This window comes from Podarcis liolepis (assembly GCF_965112155.1).
Source record: "Podarcis liolepis genome assembly, chromosome: 15".
Taxonomy (NCBI): domain Eukaryota; kingdom Metazoa; phylum Chordata; class Lepidosauria; order Squamata; family Lacertidae; genus Podarcis; species Podarcis liolepis.
Window position 1 is genome coordinate 31,898,639 of NC_139566.1, and position 21,641 is coordinate 31,920,279.

At 47.0% G+C, this 21,641-nt stretch overlaps 1 protein-coding gene across 1 annotated transcript in view; it reads left to right on the top strand.

Moving 5' to 3' along the window:
• The window catches only part of PPM1F (protein phosphatase, Mg2+/Mn2+ dependent 1F), a 55,119-nt gene that overhangs the window by 15,421 nt on the left and 18,057 nt on the right, over positions 1 to 21,641 (top strand). Inside the window, exons 2-4 of the mRNA XM_083479061.1 lie at positions 800 to 930; positions 18,087 to 18,289; positions 19,973 to 20,161. Of these exons, the coding sequence (XP_083335187.1) occupies positions 800 to 930; positions 18,087 to 18,289; positions 19,973 to 20,161 (523 nt within the window). The remainder of the gene's footprint in view (positions 1 to 799; positions 931 to 18,086; positions 18,290 to 19,972; positions 20,162 to 21,641) is intronic.

A 21,641-nucleotide genomic window follows, 5' to 3' on the forward strand; every position in this document is an offset into this window, starting at 1 on the left:
TTTTGATTTGATTTGATTTGATTTGAGCTTTATGGTAATTGCGGCTCTCTCTCCACTGGCCGCCTGGCTAGTGAGCCGAGCCGAGCAGGGAGTCTGGCGAGGGGGCGGGAAGAGACTTTTCCACCTCGCCTGGTCAAAAAGGAGAGCGGAGTCTCCTCAGGGCGCCCTCAGGCAGGGCAAGGCAAGCAGAGCGAGGAGGAGAGAGAGGGGAAGGGGGGGAAGCAGCCAGGAAACGCTGCGGTGTGGAGGAGGAATCAATTAAGGAGAGAAAGCGAAAAGCCTTGGAGAAAGGGGAAAAAAGGAAAGAAAAGAGGCAGCTCCAGGAGAGCGCGGGGGAAAGAGAAGCCTCTCTGCTGCTGCTTGGGAGAGTAAATTACTGTACTTGCCTTGCCCCGGGTTAGGGGGCGCAAATTAATTGCCTTGCCCCGGGTTAGGGGGCGCAAATTACTTGCCTTGCCCCGGGTGCTGATAACCCACGCTACGCCGCTGGTCAGGAGTGCTCTGATGGTGTTTCCTGCTTGGCAGGGGGTTGGACTCGATGGCCCTTGTGGTCTCTTCCAACTCTATGATTCTATGATCCCTTCCTCCAAATGCTGAACAAAAAACCACCACCATAATAATAATTTTGTTATTTATACCCCACCCATCTGACTGGGTTGCCCCAGCCAACTGCCCTGCAAATCATGAAGAATAGATGTGTGAGTCGGAATCGTAAACATACTTCATTTTAGACTTTCATCGACTGTTTTTCCTTGGCTATGCAGTCCATTTCAGTCTCTTTCCTTTCTTTCCATAACAGGAATGCACCACCACTCCTTTCAGCATCTTTGATTCATGCTGCCATCCACGATATTTTGCAGACGGATCTTAATGAGTTTAAAAAGCAGAATGTGGAAGGGGAGGAAGCTGGAGATCACGAGACGGAGCCCTGTAAGTATATTTGCCTCCCAAAGTAATATGGGAGTCTGAGCTCAAGGTCATTACTATTCAAGTAGATGTAACTCAACCTCTTTTAATTTCATTAATTTAAAACATTTTTATACCACTCTCCATCAAAATTGACTCCAGGATTGTTTACAGTAGTTTATGCGACATCCAGCTAAATTTACAATTCTTACAAGCATCATCATTGGCACATTTTTAGTCCGAAAAAGAACAGTATTGGCACCTTGAGGGCATTCCACTAATGGCATAATCACAGCCAAAAAGGTTAGCTAACACAGTGCAGTAATATAACCAGGAGGTTACCAGAGAATGGATGCAAGCTGGTGTTCTTGATGTTGCTAGATGGCAGAATTAGAAATAGTGCTTTTATTGTTTTCTGTCGTTTGAGAATTTCATTGCACAAGACACGGCACAGCTGCAGAACAAAGATAGCCCTTGATGAAAACCAGCAGGTTGTTGCAACAAAGCAATGGAGAACAGTAAGACAACATTGATCAGCATGACTAGCGGCATTTGGTCTTTCTGCACCAGCCCAAGGAATTGTTGGCATCCTGCTACAATATTTTGAAAAATGGGGACTATCAAGATCCAATTATCATGTTAGTTTTTGATGATGGCAGTGAAGTTGCTAACCAGGGTAGATTTGATTTGATTTAAATCAAATCGATTTAAATCACTATTTAAATCAAATCGATTTAAATCACTATTTAAATCACGGTTTAAATCACTAATCAGTAAGACTTGATTTAAATCTTTTTTTTTTACAGAAATACTCATTCTTGCTGGTATAATCTTAATATTTACAACCAGATGAAGGTTTCATTTTTGGAATAAAAAATTTTCAGTAGTTTTTACAGTTATATGCTGATTTGGTTATACTACAGTATTAGAAATACATAGACAGATAATTTTGAAATTATTGTGAGGTTTAATAAGTTAACTGTTTATATTTGGAAAACTTTTCTGCTGTACTTTATTGGAAGGAGAAAAATAATCATTTCCTTAATAACAGTTTAAACAATTTACAGTCATACCTCGGGTTACATACGCTTCAGGTTGTGCGTTTTCGGGTTGCACATGGCGCCGAACCCGTAAGCACCGGAATGGGTTACTTCCAGGTTTTGGCGCTCGCGCATGTGCAGAAGTGCTAAATAGCACTATGCACAGAAGCACCGAATCGTGACCCGTGCGCGCACAGACGTGGCGCTGCAGGTTGCGAACGTGCCTCCTGCATGGATCACATTCGCAACCCGAGCGTCCACTATATATAGCTAAAGCAGTAACATTATAGCATATGTATCCATGTTTGTTAACTGATGTGGTTAAACTTTTTTTAAAAACAACAACACACACCTTAGAGTTTTAGCACACATGAAAAACTTAAAACAAATCCTTATTTCCTGATGAGTAGCCTTTGGACTATAATGTAACCTAAATAGAATACTATCTTTAGAAAGATTTTTTTCCTCCAAAAGCATTTTATTTTAAAAATCCAATTTAAATTTAAAAAATCTGATTATTTTTATTCTAAAAAAAAACATTGATTTTTGTCCACCCTGTTGCTAACAGCGTTTCATGTTCAGTCATGCAAATAGCATGGGCAGAGAAACCTGTCTCTGCCATTGAAGAGAATGGGATGGTTACTGTATTTACAGGGAACCCAGTGGAGCCCAGTAGTTCCAATCCTGTGGGTTGTCACAGTTTCTCAGCCTTGTTTTTCTGTCTGCAGAGTGGGATTCAGATGGATGTAGGGATTAGATCCAAACAACCATGAGCAGAAGTGGGGAACGCCACTAGTGTGGTTCTGTGAACGTGTGAGGGTTTGATTAGCTGCTTGTGCGTGAAAACGTGCTCCCTCAGAGTTTGTGCGACCCCACAAACCTCCGTGTGTGACGGAGCTCCTCAGACATGTCTGCTCTAGTCACTAGTAGAGTCCGACAGTGGCTGTCTGCGGAAGCGTTTCCAGCAAAGAAGTTCCTTAACGGAAACGCGTCTCCTGGACTCACGGCGTGACAGTTTCCTGCGAGGTGTGGGTCTCCCTATGGGAGACTCCGATACCTCCCCACTGTTCTCGCTGGAAGCCTCCCTGAGCCCTCCCTCCTGCTCGCATTCCCTCAGAGACCCACTCCTCCCCCTGCTGGTCCCTGCTTCAGCAGTTGAGTCTCTTTCATCCTGCCTGAGTCCCTCCACCACCTGATGCTCTGATGGCAGTTCCCTGACATCCACCTCCCCTCCAGGGCCCCCCTCACCCCCTCCCAATTCCTCCCCCCTGGGAGGTGAAGGGCTAAAACCCCGAAACGAATCTTCCTCATCTTCTGACGTCTCGAACAATTCTCTCCATCGATCGTCGTCCTGGCCAGCTGAATCCTCCTCCTCTTCAGAATCTGGGAACCCCTCCAACTCCTCTTCCTCGTCGGTGGTGGCAAAGTATTCCCTTCGGAACCTCGCTACAGGCTGAGGTTTACGTGGGAACCTCTGATGAAAAGTCTCTATTAAAACCTCGTCATTGACATCCTCTGCCCTAACCCAGGTGTTTTCCGACTCCGGTTCCCCTTCCCACATTACCAAATACTCTACTTGATCTCCCTTCCACCTGGAATCGAGGATCTCCGCTACATGGTAGCTGTGTTCCTTCTCCTCCATTGCTGGTCCCCTAGTGACCCTCCCCTCACTGTCTCCTCTATACGGTGACAGCAACGACCTGTGAAAAACTGGGTGCAGCTTCATGTGGTTCGGTAACCGGAGCCTGAAAGCCACTGGATTGACCTGCTGTATGACTTCAAACGGACCCAGCCTTTTGGGTCTTAATTTCTTACAACCTCCTTTGAACGGCAACCCTTGGGTTGACAGCCACACCTGGTCCCCCACCCTGATGCTTTCACCTTCCCTTCTGTTTTTGTCTGCCTGCCTCTTATATTCCTCCTTAGCCCTGTTTAAGTTGAGTTGGAGCTGGCGATGGATCGCTTCCATTTCTTCCACGAACTGTTCTGCAGCTGGAACGCTCCAGTTCTCCCCCTCCCCCCCTGGGAAGGCTCTGGGATGGCACCCGTGATTAGCCAAAAAGGGGCTCATCCCCGTGGACACGTTCTCTGCATTGTTGTAGGCAAATTCTGCCAACGCCAGCTTCTCCACCCAATCATTCTCTCTGTCATTTACATAACACCTCAAATATTGTTGGAGAACCCCATTTGCTCTTTCCGCCTGCCCGTTGGTTTCAGGATGACGGGCCGTCGAGAAATTAACCTCTACATGCAGTAAGCTCATGAGCTTCCTCCAGAACCTGGAAGTAAATTGTTTCCCTCGGTCTGAAACCACCCTCAAGGGGGCGCCATGCAACCTAAACACATTCTCTACAAACAATTTGGCGGTTTCTTCTGCTGTAACCGCATGTGAGCAGGCTATGAAGTGGGCCATTTTAGTTAACAGGTCTACTACAACCATGATGGCTGTTTTCCCTCTAGACCTTGGCAGATCAGTCATGAAATCTATTGCCACTGCTTCCCACGGTCTCTCAGGTGTGGGCAGTGGTTCTAATAAACCAGCCGGCGCCTGCCTCTCCCCCTTGGCTCTTTGGCATTGTTCACACCCTCTCACATACTCCCGCACATCTTCCCTGACCTTGGGCCACCAAAATTCCCTGGTAACCAGCCACATGGTTTTGTGTTGCCCAAAGTGCCCTGCTGTGGGGCTATCGTGCAGCTGCTTGAGTACTTTCTCCCTCAATTCCCCTTCAGGTATATATAACGCTCCCTTATAATACAATGCCCCATTTCTCTCCTCAAAACCACCGGATTTGTCTTCCTCCCCTCTGAGATCCCTGAGTTTCCCCTGGGCGTATGCATCCTGCACCGTACCCTCTACCAATTCCCTTTGCCCCACCAAAGTCGCCCCACACACCCAGCGGTCCTCTGGAATGATATGGGTTTCTTCGGGTGCTCCCTCCCCCTCCAAATATTCAGGTTTGCGTGAGAGAGCGTCCGCCCTAACATTCTCTGGGCCTGGCACATAACAAATCTCAAAGTTAAATTTGGAGAACTCTTGGGCCCATCTCAACTGCCTTTGGTTGAGCACTCGCGCCGTTCTCCAGTACTCTAGATTTTTATGGTCCGTGCACACTTGCACTTTATGTTGTGCACCAACTAGCAGATGCCTCCATCTCCGGAACGCCTCATGAATAGCAAGCAGTTCTCGGTCGTACACCGTGTAGTTCCTCTCGGATTTGTTCAGCTTCCGCGAGAAGAAGGCACACGGACGCCACTCTGACTCCTCCTTCCCCGGCTGCAGAAGAAGCACCGCCCCTATGGCTCTGTCAGATGCGTCTGTTTCAACCCTTAGCTTCTTTCGTAAATCCACATGCAGAAGTTGTTCTTCAGAGGCGAAGGCCCTTTTCAGTTCCTCAAACGCTCGCTCCGCCTCCGCCGTCCATACAAACTTCTTTTTACTGCTGAGACAGTCAGTGATGGGCGCCGTCAGATGGGCGAAGTTGCGGATGAACTTACGATAAAAGTTTCCAAACCCTAGGAACCTCTGCACATCCTTCTTGGTTTTGGGTGTTTTCCATTCCAGCACTGCCTGTACCTTGCCGGGATCCATGGCCAATCCCTTGTCTGACAGGCGGTACCCCAGGAATTCCACCTCCTTGGTATGGAACCGACACTTCTCCAGTTTGACCCACAGCCTGTTGGCTTGCAGTCTGCTCAACACTTCTCTGACGTCTCTCACATGTTGCTCCTCATTCTCAGAATACACCAACACATCATCTAGAAAGGCAACGCAATTCTTGTAGAGCAAAGGGCCCAGCACGTGGTTCATAAAAGATTGAAAACACGCGGAGCCTGCTTGTAATCCAAATGGCATAACGAGGTATTCAAACGCCCCCAAAGGGGTAAACATGGTGGTTTTCCATTCATCCCCTTTCCTTATGCGTATCAGGTTGTACGCCCCCCTTAGATCCAGCTTTGTGAAAATCTTTCCCTTCCTCACCATGGTCAAAATATCATCAATTCTGGGCATAGGGAACGCCACCGGTTCAGTCACTGCATTCAGCCGCCTAAAATCACATACAAGTCTCGGCTTGTCCGCATTTTTTTTGTCCACAAAGAACACTGGGCTCCCCCCTGCTGCTTTGGACTCTCTGATGAAGCCTCTCTTCAGGTTCTTGTCAATGAACCCTCGCAACTCCTGCATTTCCCTGTCTGACATGGCATACAACTTGCCCACGGGAAGCTGTGCTCCAGGGAGTAAATTGATCTGACAATCAAAGGGTCTATGAGGTGGTAGTTGGTCAGCTTCCTTCTCGCTGAACACATCGCTGAGATCTGCATACTGTGGTGGTACCTTCACCTTCCCCATTACTTCAGTCCCTGCTAGGGTGGCTTGGGCCCCTGCTGAACCCTTCTCCCCTTTGCAGTGTTCTAGGCAATGTGCTGAACCAAAGGACACCACTCTTTGATGCCAGCCAACCAGCGGATCATGTAGAGCTAGCCAGCTCATTCCCAAAATAATGGGAGCGCCTCCCAGGGTGGCCACATTAAACGCTATCAGTTCTGTGTGCCTTGCCACCCTCATTATCATTGGGACAGTCTGCAAGCGGACTCCTCCTCCCAACAACTCCCTGCCATCAATCGTGGTCACCTGCAGGGGGTTGCTTAAAGGGATGGTCTGTATCTGGTGTTCAGCAGCAAACTCCTTGCTCATAAAATTGCAGGAGCTGCCTGAGTCCAATAGCGCCTTTATTTTGAGGGGGTGCCCATTCTGCAGCTCTAGCGACACTTCAATCACTAGAGCAGGTCGAGGAGCTTCTGGCACGGGCACTTTCACTGCTCTTTGGCCTGGCTGCAGTGCCCCAATTGTGGCAACCAGGCGTTGGCTTTTACCAGCTCCGCTCCCCCTTCTTCTCCCCCCTCAACAGCTCCCACCATCCCTTGCCATTCCTTCCTCTGGGGGCAGACTCTGGCAAAGTGGCCTGGCTGTTGGCAGAGATAGCATTTCCGGGGGCCCTTTCCCTCCTTCTTAGCTCCCTCGCTGATTTTTGAAAATGCGCGCGCGCGCGCTGTTCCGATTTCCATCGGCTCTGCCGGCGGGAAAGCTGGCTCAGGAATGTCTGGAATGCGGAACTCCTTCCAACGTTCCCCTCTCCCTTCCCGCCTCTCCAAGGCTCTTGCCTCCTGCCGCGCTCCTATGGTCAGCGCAGATTTGGTCAGCTGATCCATAGACTCCGCCCTGGGGCTCCGTGCCAGCTCGTCTTTCACCCCCGAAGAAAGACCTTCTTCAAATAGCATTTGAACGGGTGCCGCCGATAAATCCCAACTCAGTCTGTGAATCAGCATGGTAAACTCAGTCCAATATTCACGGACAGATCGACTCCCCTGCTTACAAGCCATTAGCTGTCTGCGCACCACCCCTTCCTCAATATCGCTGGAAAACATGATATCCATTGCACGAAAGAACTTCATTGTGTCCTTTAGTATGTCATTGTGCGTTGCCATTAGGGGTCGAACCCAGTCTCTAGCCCCTTTCTCAAGCTGCCCAATTACAAAAGCAACTCGCGATTCCTCATCAGGGAACTCATCGAACTGCACATTAAGGGCATATTGCATCTCTGTCCTAAAAGCATGGTAGTCCTTGGGGTCCCCCCCAAATTTCTGCACCAATCCTGGTACCTTTCTGGGGAATTGAGTGGCTCTCCCCTTCTTGTCTGCATCCTGAGCCCTTCTCTCCTCCAGCCTCGCCGTCTGCAGGGCCAGTTGAACCTCCAACGCTCGGTATCTATCTTCCAAGCTTGGACCAGCTCCAGCCCCTGCTCCTCCGGTTCCGGTTGGTTCGCTCATGATGCCTTCTCTTGCACAGGCAGCGTACAAAGACTGTCGGACTGCTGTGAGGGTTTGATTAGCTGCTTGTGCGTGAAAACGTGCTCCCTCAGAGTTTGTGCGACCCCACAAACCTCCGTGTGTGACGGAGCTCCTCAGACATGTCTGCTCTAGTCACTAGTAGAGTCCGACAGTGGCTGTCTGCGGAAGCGTTTCCAGCAAAGAAGTTCCTTAACGGAAACGCGTCTCCTGGACTCACGGCGTGACAGTTTCCTGCGAGGTGTGGGTCTCCCTATGGGAGACTCCGATACCTCCCCACTGTTCTCGCTGGAAGCCTCCCTGAGCCCTCCCTCCTGCTCGCATTCCCTCAGAGACCCACTCCTCCCCCTGCTGGTCCCTGCTTCAGCAGTTGAGTCTCTTTCATCCTGCCTGAGTCCCTCCACCACCTGATGCTCTGATGGCAGTTCCCTGACAGAACGTTTACACATTTGCACAGTGCTGTAATCAGTTGCAGGTATTCGGCTTATGCGAGGCATTGCAAAAACTCCTGTATAAACAGATTAACCTCCTTAGGTTTGACCTCTCTTTTCTTGCGCAGCGCTTTAGGGTAAAACAATCCTTGGGAAAAACATAGGAAGCCACATTATACCAAATCTGACCATTGGCCCATCTAGCTCAATAGATTGGGCTTTCCAGAGTTTAAGGCAGGGGAGATGTCAGGGATTTAGCCTGGGACATTTTGCACGCAAAGCACCATTGAACCGCAGACTTCCTGTGAGCAGGGAACACCCCCCACAAGCAGAAGGGGAACCTTTGGATTCAAGCCAGCAGTTTGGGTTTCATGCAGTAAAAATCACCTGGCAGACTAAAATGCTATACACATGCCTATTAATGATACATTTCCTGTTCTGTCCCCCAAGATTTGATCTTCCTAGTTGGCTTTAATATCCTATTTGGGGGCAGTTAAATAGAGTGTTGCTTACTGTTGCGGAAGGATGTGGCTTCATGTCACGCAAGCGTGAATGAAAAAGCAAAAACGCCCTTCCTCCTTTTCTTCGCTAGAATGTGGTGGTGGATGAAATTGACAACGGTGCGGCTAAGACTGCCATGCAGACGTAAACCCACATGTACCTAAACTGTCTCGAAGCAATCATAGCCACTTATTATTATTACTCAGCTCTATAATAATCGAGCCTCTCGCTTTCCCTCCTAACCATTCCTCTCTCCAGCTACTCTTTGTATCTGTCACCAACATTACCATCTGTTCTGTAAACCGAGCACGAAGCCTTTGATCCCTCCCTCTTCCCCCTCCTACTCTTATACTTCTCTGTTCCTTCGGTTTTCAGGGGGATGCCAGTTCTTGTTTTACATCACTCATGCAAAGTGTATATCCCACCTTTCCTCCTAGAAGCTCGAGTCCATGTGTGTGGTTCTCTTTTCTCCTCTCCTCACCCCATTTATAGACAGAACAACCCTGTGAGATAGATCCGGCTGAGAGGAAGCAAATTGCCCAAGGTCACCCACTGAGCTTCCTGACTGAGTAGGGGCCCAGGGGCCAGCAAACTTTTTCAGCAGGGGGCTGGTCTACTGTCCCTTCAGACCTTGTGGGGGACCGGACTATATTTTGGAAAAGAAAGAAAAAAGAACGAATTCCTATGCCCCACAAATAACCCAGAGATGCATTTTAAATAAAAACACACATTCTACTCATGTGAAAACACGCTGATTCCTGGACTATCCATGGGCCAGATTTAGAAGGCGATTGGGCCGGATCTGGCCCCCAGGCCTTAGTTTGCCTATCCATGGAGTAGGGAGTCAAACTGTGGTTTTCCAAAACCTCATCTCTCTCTCTCTCTCTCTTCCCCCTGCTAGGGTGTTCATCCTCCAGCGAAGGATGTTGTTGAGAATGTATGCAGTCTTTCCAGGGTTGTTGCAAAAAACGTTACAGCAAATTTGGGCTGGGTTGATTTTTTACTGTTTGGCAAGGTGGCCAGAATTGTGGCAGACAGCACCCAGAACATGGAGAAGGAGGCTGGGGAGGTACCCAGAAAAGTAGAGGGACATAAATAGCCGCAGGAGCCGTAGGGAGGTGAGTCAAGGCCAAGGTGCAAGAATGCAGCAGTGGCTCCAGCTGAACCTTTAAAAACGCACACTAAATATTTTAAAACTGGTAAAACATGTAACAGAATCATGTGTCTGGATATGCCCAGGGAAACAGGAACATTTTCAGCAGGCACCTAAAAGAAAAAAACAGCTGTGGCACCTGCCTAATGTTTAGTTCCAGAATACAGGTGCTGCCACCTTAAAGGCGGAATGGGCATTGCATGGCACTTGTAGAAGTGCAAGTTCTGTAGCTCCAAGTCGGTACACGTAGGGCAAGGCAATCCCTTAAGAAAACTGGTCCCAAGGCTTTATATACAGTGGTGCCCCGCAAGACGAATGCCTCGCAAGACGAAAAACCCGCTAGACGAAAGGGTTTTCTGTTTTTCGATGCGCTTCGCAAGACGAATTTTCCTATGGGCTTGCTTCGCAAGACGAAAATGTCTTGCGAGTCTTGCGATTTTTTTCCGCTCCCCCCCCTTTTTCTAAGCCACTAAGCCGCTGATAGCCTTTTAGCCGCTAAGCCTTTAATAGCCGCCGCTAAGCCTTTAATAGCCGCTAAACCGCTAATAGCGCTAAGCCGCTAATAGGGTTGCTTCACAAGACAAAAAAACCGCTAGACGAAGAGACTCGCGGAACGGGTTATTTTCGTCTTGCGAGGCACCACTGTACCAATAGGCTTTTTATACTCCATATACCTTGAGTTCAGCCTGGGATTGAACTGGCAGCCAGGGCAAATCTTTGAGCACAGGTGTGATATGCTGGGGGACTCTCGCTCCTCCCGGCAACCGTTCTGCAGCTTTCTTCACTAACTGCAGTTTCCAGACCAAGATCGAGAGATGCCCCATGTAGAGTGCTTTGGGGAGTACATAATGATAGAGGTGCCCAGCATTTCTGTGTCTTAACGTTCCCCTCCCATAGTGCACATGGCACCTTTCTTGGCTGAAAACTCCAATGTTGCTCTGGTTTTCTCTGTTTGCTACAACTTTATTTTCTCCACTCAAACCTCAGTTGCCTTCACAACAATCCAGTGGTTGTCAGTTTGATTTTATTGTTCCTTGCGTTTTAAATTGTTCTAGACCTTTTTTATTATTTGGTTTGTTTTGCTTTTATCTGTTGAGGAGCAATATATTCAGGTTATATGGTGTTCCCTAATCAGCCATGAAGTTTACTTGCAGATATTGAGTGACTCCCCATCTCTCAAACTAGCCTACATCACTGGCCTGTTGTGAGGATGAAATAAGAAGGGGGGGGCAAGCACTCCACCCTGAGCTTCTTGGAGAAGGATGGGATCTAAAAGTAGTATATAATGCGATGATCTTGCCAAATCCTACGTACAATTCAGTTCCTCTCCTCAAGCAATCTGTTGGGTAACTGTTTCCTCTGAATCAAAGTGAAGTAATAAGTTGGCTCCATCTGTTGGGGATTATGAAAACTGCATGTCATTTAATGACAGAGAGAGCAACATATTGCATTTACTGTGACTTTAAAGGGTAAAGGGACCCCTGACCATTAGGTCCAGTCGTGACCGACTCTGGGGTTGCGACGGCTCATCTCATGCCGTTAACCTTTCCGCCGGAGTGGTACCTATTTATCTACTTGCACTTTGACGAGCTTCCTCAGTGCTTTTATTTCTTTTCTGGCCTTGCTCTTTTTCTGAAAAATTTCTGAATGGAAGAGTATAGTCTTATATTTGTTTGATCCCTCAGATTTGCACAAACTAGAAAACTGTGCTGAGATTTTACAGTGGCCAGACTGTGTGCTTCTTGCTTACTTCCTGGGCAGGGATTCCTAATTTTTAAAAACAAAGTGCATATACTCTGTTGGTACTTAACCAGCATAGTAGAATCAGCAAATCAGAAGGAAGGAACAAGCTCCCAGCGCCACAAAGCCTGGCTCAGTGTCTCGTAGCAATTTGTAAGCAGCCAATATTAAGCTGGTCAGGTTGGATGTAATCGTCCTTTCCCCTGAAATTCAGAAATAACTTGATTACTGGCAAAAAAAAAAAAAGGTTCCTCCCAATAATGTTCCATATAGAATGAGTTACCAGCAGAAGTTGGTTAAAAAACACACCTAATTTTTTAAAAAAGGGAGGGGGGCTGAATGAGCCATAAAGATAAAGGTGTCACATCAAGAGGAGCTTGTTTACATTTGGCAAACAGCTGTTGGGGATCCTCAAGCAAGTGATAAGATCACATGGAGAGAAAGTTGGAAATAGTTCTTAACGCCATGCCTCCAAAGCCTGTCACCAAACAGGGCATATTTACAAATCAGCCTGAAACATGGGAGGCTGCCTGTTGTGTCAGACCATTGGTCCATCTGGTTCAGTATTGTTGACACTAACTGGTAGCATCTCTCCAGGATTTCAAAACGGGGTGGAATCATAGAAATGTAGAGTTTGAAGGGACCACAAGGGTCATTTGGTCCAACCCCCTGCGGTGCAAGACTCTTTTGCGCAACATGGGGCTCGAACTCACAACTCCAACTGAGGGTATTTCCCCTCTCTTTCTGGACGTACCAAGGATTGAATCTGGGACTTGATGCATGCATAGAAGATGCTTTCCTTATGAGCTGTGGCAACCAGGGAGTTGAGCTGGATCAGTACAGTGGTACCTCAGGTTACATACACTTCAAGTTACATACGCTTCAGGTTACGGACTCCACTAACCCAGAAATAGTACCTCGGGTTAAGAACTTTGCTTCAGGATGAGAACAGAAATCATGCTCCGGCGGCGCAGCGGTAGCAGGAGGCCCCATTAGCTAAAGTGGTGCTTCAGGTTAAGAACAGTTTCAGGTTAAGAACAGACCTCCAGAACGAATTAAGTACTTAACCTGAGGTACCACTGTAGATTATGGCATATCATAGCAAGAAAGGGATTTTCCCTGTACCTTTTCTTAGAGAGCCAGTGTGGTGTAGTGGTTAAGAGTGGTAGACTCATAATCTGGTGAACAAGGTTCACGTCTCCGCTCCTCCACATGCAGCTGCTGGGTGACCTTGGGCCAGTCACACTTCTCTGAAGTCTCTCAGCCCCACTCACCTCACAGAGTGTTTGTTGTGGGGGAGGAAGGGAAAGGAGAATGTTAGCCGCTTTGATACTCCTTCGGGTAGTGATAAAGCGGGATATCAAATCCAAACTCCTCCTCTTCTTCTTCTTATCGTAATGTAACTGCATGTGGTGAGATATTTGTATGTGCCCCCAATGAAAATTAAAGCTTTCTTTTTTCAAAGAAAATACCGTATTTTTTGCACCATAACACTCACTTTTTTCCTCCTAAAAAGTAAGGGGAAATGTCTGTGCGTGTTATGGAGGGAATGCCTACGGGTGGCATGCCTACGGATTTTCCTCCTCTAAAAACTACGTGCGTGTTATGGTCGGGTGCGTGTTATAGAGCGAAAAATACGGTACTAGTTTTCAAACCGCCCTGTTGACGTGTGGGTCCATGGTTGTCAATTTCACACAAATTGTTTCCTGCAGGAAGCCAGATTGGTAAGGTCCCTGCACAAGGACTGAACCGCATTGAAACGCAGCACCCGTTACCATCCCTAAATATGTGCTTATTATTTAAGGTGCGCATTGCTATGTTTCCTGCTTTACAGTGCAAATATAGTGCAAACTAAGCATATTTATTCTCCAAAGTAAACCCCACTGAATTCAATATGGCTTGTTCTCATGTAAATGTGCGTAAAATGGCAGCCTTAATGTATAAATCTTCAGAATAGTCCCTCTTGGTTTAGGAATCAGTGCAAAAAAGCAATAGTTCTCACTTAGATCTGCGGTTCTATAACTAAACAGAAAAGGAAAGGGGCTTGCTATGCCACATAATACCTTTCCAGAGGCAAAATTTGTTTTACAGCAGGAAACGTGTAATAAATAGAATTCACTTTAATAAAGCCCGTCTGTCACTTCTGCAAAACACCTGAAGTGACATACAGTAAAATGGAAATCCAGCCCCTCCAAGTTAAGCACAGTTTTGTTCTCTTCTATTAAAACCAGTGGGAAATACCTGAAATAACTTGGCTGTTGGTGGTTTATGCCTGAGTTACCATTGGATACAGTTGTTAGCCACATTGTTATGCAAAGTATTCTTCCATCTAGTCTGGGTCACAGTTGCTGTACAAGCAGTACAGATTTCGAGATGCTGTGTTGGTACTGAGGATGGGACAGAAACGTGACTCAGCTTGCCTTTGAAGCCAAATCTATCAAATTTGCAATTCTTGAAACAATATTGAGGGCCAAAACACAGCCATCCTTCAAAATCCGCACTTACTTTAATTTTGCAGTGCAGTCCTCCAACAGAACAGTGTTTACAAAAATGCGTATATTAGGGTGAAATGGTCATAAAAATGAATATATTAGGTGGAAATGTCCATAAAAATGAATATATTAGCGAAAATGCATTACAGTAGGACAAATTGCTTGCAAAAATGTGGTCAAAAGTGCATTAAAAAATATGATTCTTAGAAGAAGTTTGCACTTCAGTGCTGAAGAATTTTCATTTTTTTAAAAAAATGCAAATTGCTGCAGAAATGTCGAGAACTGAATTTCAGAGTGGGGGAAACGAGAAGCTACGAGAACTAAAATTGACAGGTCCCTCCATCCCCACTAGGGACTCCCTGTGTGCTTTTATCTTTATCATCATGTTGCCTGCTCTACCTGTACTTTTGTAAATAAAGATATTATTATTATTATTATTGGCATTGGTATTCAAAATCAAAAGTAAGCATTTCAGTCTGTAAGCTTTTTTAAAAAATCAAAAATCCATCAGATGTCAAGCAAAGCCGGCAGGGAGGAGTAATGTTGGCAGATGCCGAAGCCCTGTCGTCTTTTGTTTAGTCAGACTTCAGATGGAATGTGGGAGGTGGTGGCAGACAATTGGACAAGGCTCTGCTAGCAAGGTGCTAGGCAGGTTTCAAGCTGCGCCTAGGAAGGCTGGGTTGTCAGGTAGCAGGGCTGGCCCAAGACATTTTGGCACCTGAGGCGAACCACGAAATGCCAGGCCCCTCCCTGCCAGGAAAGAAGGGGTGAGTGAAGATCTGCATCAGGAATGCAAAGGGAATAAAGATCTACAGCAGGATCTGCTGCTGCCCCTGCGGATCCTGCCGCCTGAGGCCGTTGCCTCACCTTGTCTCATGGGTGGGCCGGCCCTGCCTTTCAGGGAGCAGGGGACACAAAACAGTAGTTGGCATTAGGATTAGCTGGCACTGGTGCGATACCTTTTCCTTTCATAATGGAGACATTGGATCAAGCACCAGAGGGAGGTTGGCATACCTTAAAAAGTTCACAAAATGCTGAGGAGTTGCTTTAGGGGGCAGCATAGCTTGCTGACATTTTTCCAAGTTCTTCTTTTGAAAAGCATTTATGGAGTGTTCCAGTGCTGCAGTGATAACATAGGTATGCTCAGCATCTGAAAACAAAAATGCACATAATTTATTTAAGCAAACGACAAATTGGTCCACACTGGTTGGAGGTGGGGGAGTGGTTAATGGTCTCTTATTGAATGTGGTGCTATGTAATGGTAAAGGGACCCCTGACCATTAGGTCCAGTTGGGACCGACTCTGGGGTTGCGGCGCTCATCTCGCTTTATTGGCCGAGGGAGCAGGCGTACAGCTTCCTGGTCATGTGGCCAGCATGACTAAGCCGCTTCTGGCGAACCAGAGCAGCGCACGGAAATGCCGTTTACCTTCCTGCCGGAGCAGTACCTATTTATCTACTTGCACTTTAACATGCTTTCGAAGTGCTAGGTGGGCAGGAGCAGGCAGCAAGCAATGGGAGCTCACTCCGTCGCGGGGATTCGAACCGCCGACGTTCCAATCGGCAAGTCCTAGGCTCTGTGGTTTAACCCACAGTACCACCCGCGTCCCTGTGGTGCTATGAGCGTCAGCCCAAAAGGGCTTCAATCACAGGCATAGAACCTGTGGCCCTCCAGGTGTTATTGGACTGATGCTCTCATTAGTCCCAGCCAGCATTGTCAGTATTGGTAAGGGATGAGGAGGAGTTGCAGTCCAGCAACTCTGCCTGTGATCTGAGACAGGATACAATAAGGCAAAACGAATGAGAAGAGAGAAAAGCAAAATAAACAAGTTCTGGCACCAGCACGTTCATATTAATACATAACGAAGTTACGTCCAGTGAAATGTTTACTTTTAAGGAGGCAGGTCCAGGAGTGGAGAAGGCCAATGGCAGCTAGTCTCATCCTGCAGAGGGAACTTGGTTGTCTGTTTTCTCCCTCTGATACTGTGGTATTGCCCTGTTCTAAACAACCAACATCTTGGGGAAATGAACAGCAAGAAGCACAAAATAAAAAAATTCCTTCCAGTAGCACCTTAAAGACCAACTAAGTTCTTGGTATGAGCTTTCGTGTGCATGCACACTTCTTCAGATACACTGAAACAGAAGTTGCCAGACCCTTCTATATAGTGAGAAGGTGGGGAGGGGTATTACTCAGAAGGGTGGTGGGAATGGGAGGTTGGCAGATAGCTGAGATGCGCCTGTTGATGACTCTTAACGACTGCAATAGGTCTTACAGGAAAAGGCAAGGGGTGAGAAGGTGAGAAATGGCTTAGTCATGTATAATGAGATAAGAACCCAATGTCTTTGTTCAGACCAGGTCTCTCCATGGTTTTAAGTTTGGTAATGAGTTGCAATTCAGCAGCTTCTCTTTCCAGTCTATTTCTGAAATTCCTTTGTAGTAAAACAGCTACTTTGAGATCTTGTATAGAATGTCCTGGGAGATTGAAGTGTTCTCCTACTGGTTTCTCTGGTTTTGTGATTCTTTTGTGATAAATGTCAGATTTATGTCCGTTTATTCTAAGCCATTTCTCACCTTCTCACCCCTTGCCTTTTCCTGTAAGACCTATTACAGTCGTTAAGAGTCGTCAACAGGCTCATCTCAGCTATCTGCCAATCTCCCATTCCCACCACCCTTCTGAGTAATACCCCTCCCCACCTTCTCACTATATAGAAGGGTCCGGCAACTTCTGTTTCAGTGTATCTGAAGAAGTGTGCATGCACACGAAAGCTCATACCAAGAACTAACTTAGTTGGTCTTTAAGGTGCTACTGGAAGGATTTTTTTTATTTTGACTATGGCAGACTAACACGGCTACCTATCTGTAGCAAGAAGCACAGTTTTTGTATCATGCAATCATATCATAATTTCTTTGTGAATAGTCGGCCCACACAGGAGGTTGGGGTGAAACGCCCACCTCAGGCGGCACAGGTGCAAGAGATGGCGCTCCACGTACCTCACAGTTTCCACCGCTACCAGAGTGCCCCTGGGGCAGAGAAGCCAAGCAGCAATACTTTGTGGAATGCCCTGACTCTTGCCCCTGACTCTGCCAGTGTGGGTGGGGGCAGAAGGCGGCAATTTCCGTTCTGTCTCAGGTAGCAAAACGGGAGGAGCCTTCCCTGTCTCCTACGCTGAGCAACACAACCTTAAAAAGGCAAAGAGACCCTTGACCATTAGGTTCAGTAGTGGCCGACTCTGGGGTTGGGGCGCTCATCTTACTTTATTGGCCGAGGGAGTCAGCGAACAGCTTCCGGGTCATGTGGTCAGCATGACTAAGCTGCTTCTGGCGAACCAGAGCAGAGCATGGAAATGCCGTTTACCTTCCCGCCGGAGCGGTACCTATTTATCTACTTGTACTTTGACGTGCTTTCGAACTGCTAGGTGGTCAGTAGCAGGGACTGAGCAACGGGAGCTCACCCCATCGCAGGGATTCGAACCGCCGACCTTCTGATCAGCAAGTCCTAGGCTCTGTGGTTTAACCCACAGCGCCACCCGCGTCCCTAACACAACCATAATCAGTCCTTAATGAGAAGAGTGGAACAGCCTTTAACACCATTATGGTTGTTTTATTAAAATCGTGCAGTATCTTAGGTAAGTACAGTGGTACCTCGGGTTAAGTACTTAATTCGTTCCGGAGGCCCGTTCTTAACCTGAAACTGTTCTTAACCTGAAGCACCACTTTAGCTAATGGGGCCTCCCGCTGCCACCGCGCCGCCAGAACACGATTTCTGTTCTCATCCTGAAGCAAAGTTCTTAACCCGAGGTACTATTTCTGGGTTAGCGGAGTCTGTAACCTGAAGCGTATGTAACCTGAAGCGTATGTAACCCGCGGTTCCACTGTAAACAGATGGGAAAAACCTCAATCAGTGGCAGGTTGAAGGAGAAAGCCAAATGATGCAATGTAAGCCCCCTAAGATGACTTCTCTCTCATTTTATTTTCAGTGCTGGATGGAGCCTCTTTGCAGCGCTGCTTCTTTAACAAACTCTGGGACGTTTGCTGCAAGTGGCAGAAGCAGCCGCCTCCGCCTCCGAAGCCGCTTCATCGCTACCTCCAAGTTTCCATCCATGCAACCCGTAATACCCGCCGGAAAATGGAGGACAGGCATGTTTCCCTCCCAGAATTTAATCAGCTGTTTGGCTTGACGGTATGTTTCTAGGGCTCAGGTGAGAGAACACTGGTGGCGTCAGGACAGAAGTGCAGAGAGCCACTCAGTTAGGGGCAGGGGACACAGCAGGGCTGGCATAGCGCATTTTGAAATAAGTGAATTAATACATGTTACCATCTAAACTTTCATAATAATGCTTCAGATCAGTCTGTTGGAAAAAGCAGCCTTCCACTGTGGCTTCCGTTTCAACCATTGTTTAATGGTCTATTTTTGAAACCTATTCCACGAAAGGTAGACTCTCCTTGCTTGGAGGTTTTGAAGCAGGAGTTAGATGACCAGCTATCATCCTGCATTTCAGGGGGTTGGATCAATGACCATTGGGGTACCTTCCAAAACTACCAGTTCTATAGATTCTCTGAAAGAGGGCAGTGCCCCCACAACACCATTACCTGCAGGAGTGTCTCCACCCCCATCACTGAAATCCAGCTCCGAGGGCCTTCTCGGTGGTGGCACCTGCCCTTTAGAATGCCCTCCCATCAGATGTCAAGGAAATAAGCAACTCTCCGACTTTTAGAAGACATCTGAAGGCAGACATGTTTAAGGAAGTTTTTAATGTTTGATGTTGTATTGTGTTTTTAATATTCTGTTGGGAGCCGCCCACAGTGGCTGGGGAAACCCAGCTAGATGGGTGGGGTATAATAATAATAACAACAACAACAACAACAACAGCAGCAACAATAATAATAATGAAGTCCAGGGTTTAACATGAAGTAACTGCACAACTGTGAGAGAGTGCAGGTACTCACAGATAGGGAAGGGGCACAAGTTCAATTTAATTCACACTTTTGGAAGCACTACAAGAACCAAAGCACAGAAAATTTGAACCTTCTCTTGAGTTTTACAGTGCAGTTTCCCATCCAAATAACGTTCTCAAAGGCATATATGCTGGGGTCAAGTGTCAGTGAAGATGCATATATTAGACAAAAACACTCAATTTTAGAGGAAATTGCGAAAATGTGCATATTTGCTGGAAGTTGGATGAAGATCACGACAGAGTTCACACCAAGTTCTTTGAGGAATCTGTTATAGAATAGGCATTGGTTGAGCACACTAATCTCAAAACTAAGTTATTGTTCTGACATAATAAATATATTAATCTGAGTCTTGAAAATCCTTGCTCCACCCCCCCACCCCCTGGACTAGTTCTAACTATGGTGATTTGGGGAGTGGGGTTCAGGAAAATTGCTTAAGAGATGAAAAGCCAGCTCTAGGTATGTCCTGTGCAAGACAGTGGTATACCTGTTCCACTGGCCAAATGTTTTGCACCAGCAGAAGGTTGCTGCGTAAAAAAATCCGAAAGCAGGTCGCTGCTGATTTCATTTCACAATAGATTTGAGCAACCTGTTGCACAGCAAAGTAGCACACCTGTTGTATTGGAATTATTTATCCTGGGTCTTGTTACTGTTTATGCTTTGGCTTCTAGGTCCCCCGTATTGGTTATTTTTCTACTTATTATTTATTTGTTTCATTAAAAAATTATATGCCTCTTGAGTGTAGAAAAACCTCACAAGAGTTTTATGGAGCAGGGGGAGATATAGCAATGAAATTATCACTGAAATTTTTTTTCAGCCCAGTAGGGCCATTCCGATACATTCGCAGAAGAAGTCACACGTGGTAAAAAATTATCTTTGCCTTCTCTTTGCATGTCCTTGCCTCCGGAAGGATGACGTGGACCGGGCGTACTTCGCCGTGTTTGATGGTCATGGAGGAATAGATGCGGCTAACTATGCAGCTGCTCACTTGCACGTAAATGTGGCACATCACAAAGACCTTCTGAAAAACCCGGTGGAGGCCTTGAGGGAATCTTTCCAGAAAACAGATGAAATGTTCCTTGCTAAAGCCAGGAGAGAGGTGAGTGGAGAGAGGCGAGTACTGCAGTAATTGTAGATTGTTGGCTCGCCAGAGGAGTGAGTACAGCGAAGCTGAGTGCTGAGAAATGTGTCCTCTTGGTAATTGGCTTTTCTGTAGCGTTGCAGAAAATCCCAGGTAAATAATTTATTGGTTCACTTAATAGACTTTTGCCTAAGAATCATTGTCCACAAATCAGAGGAGCTGAAAGGTTTAATTTAGGCCAACGTTGATGGATGTTGGGGTCTTTCCAGAGGGGTAGCCATTTTTTTTTAAAGCCCAGTAGGTTCATCCAGGTTACCTTCTGTTCACTGTCACTCATGCAAGGATCCAGGAAATGATGGGCTGCAGTACATATGCCAAGAACTAGGAGAAACTGCATCTGGGATTAGGGTGCTGTAGCCGATTCCTTCTTTCTAATTCAGGTAAATTGGGAACCTGAGCTATAAGCAAGGTAGTTTCTCTTGTTTGAATGATAGCATAGTGTGAGAGAGAGTAAGTAAGAAAACTCGTATAGCGTAGTTGCGTGGCAAGTCCCCTCCCCCATGTGAAATGAAGACACTGGACACAGTATTTAAGGTTAATGGGCATAAAAGGCCACAACTTTATTGATTACAGAATTGGAAGGTATTGGCCTTAGGCATTGGCTCCTATCAACTACCCGGCATGGGGACCGGGAAGGGTTGTCCACAAGCCGTGGGAGTCCTGTTGAAGTACGCCAACTAGGATCCCAACGGGTGTCACCGCTCTGGGGCGTGCCGGAGGCCCTTACCTCCCTAGGTTTCGGACAAGGCAACGCCCCCCGGAGTCCTCTACCGGACTACCCATTTCTTTTTGGGGGAAGGTGATGGCGTTTCCTTCCCCCCTTCATTTGCATAACAATAGACCCCTGCCAATGCCTAACCACCAACACCGAATAAGTTGTGACGTTTGCTACGAGGTAGGCGAAAAAACCAAAAGGCTCGAAGTGTGCCAACTTGGAAAAATTCCTACCAGGCCCCTTGCGGCGATCAACCGAAGTCCATAGCAAGGTCAAAGCTACCTAAAACCTAATGGGTAGGTGGGTTGGGAAAACCGCTCAGCTGGCAAGGGGCAAAGAGGGCAGTCCCCGGGCGTGCCTAGCCTTAAATAGGCTAGGCCCCGCCTCCCCGGTCCGCCGATTGGCGGGCCGGGTCGCTGACACGCCCGGGGATTCCCTAGTCTCGCGGGAGCAATGGCCAGCCCCCGCGTGGGATGTGGGAGGGATTTCTGCCCGCAACCCCATCTCCTCCCACCTCCTCCCAGGTCGGAAATGGCTTAATGTAGATTACAAGGTCATTTGGTGGGCCAGCCATTCCAAAATAATGCTGAAATGGACTGGTTGCAGATCAAAGTGATTTAAATAGCAAGGGGGAAAGTGCTTTTAAAACCTGTTTTCCAGCTACGCAATTTGTATATTTTCTGAACAAGCATGTATATGAACTGTTTACTTTAAAAAATCAAA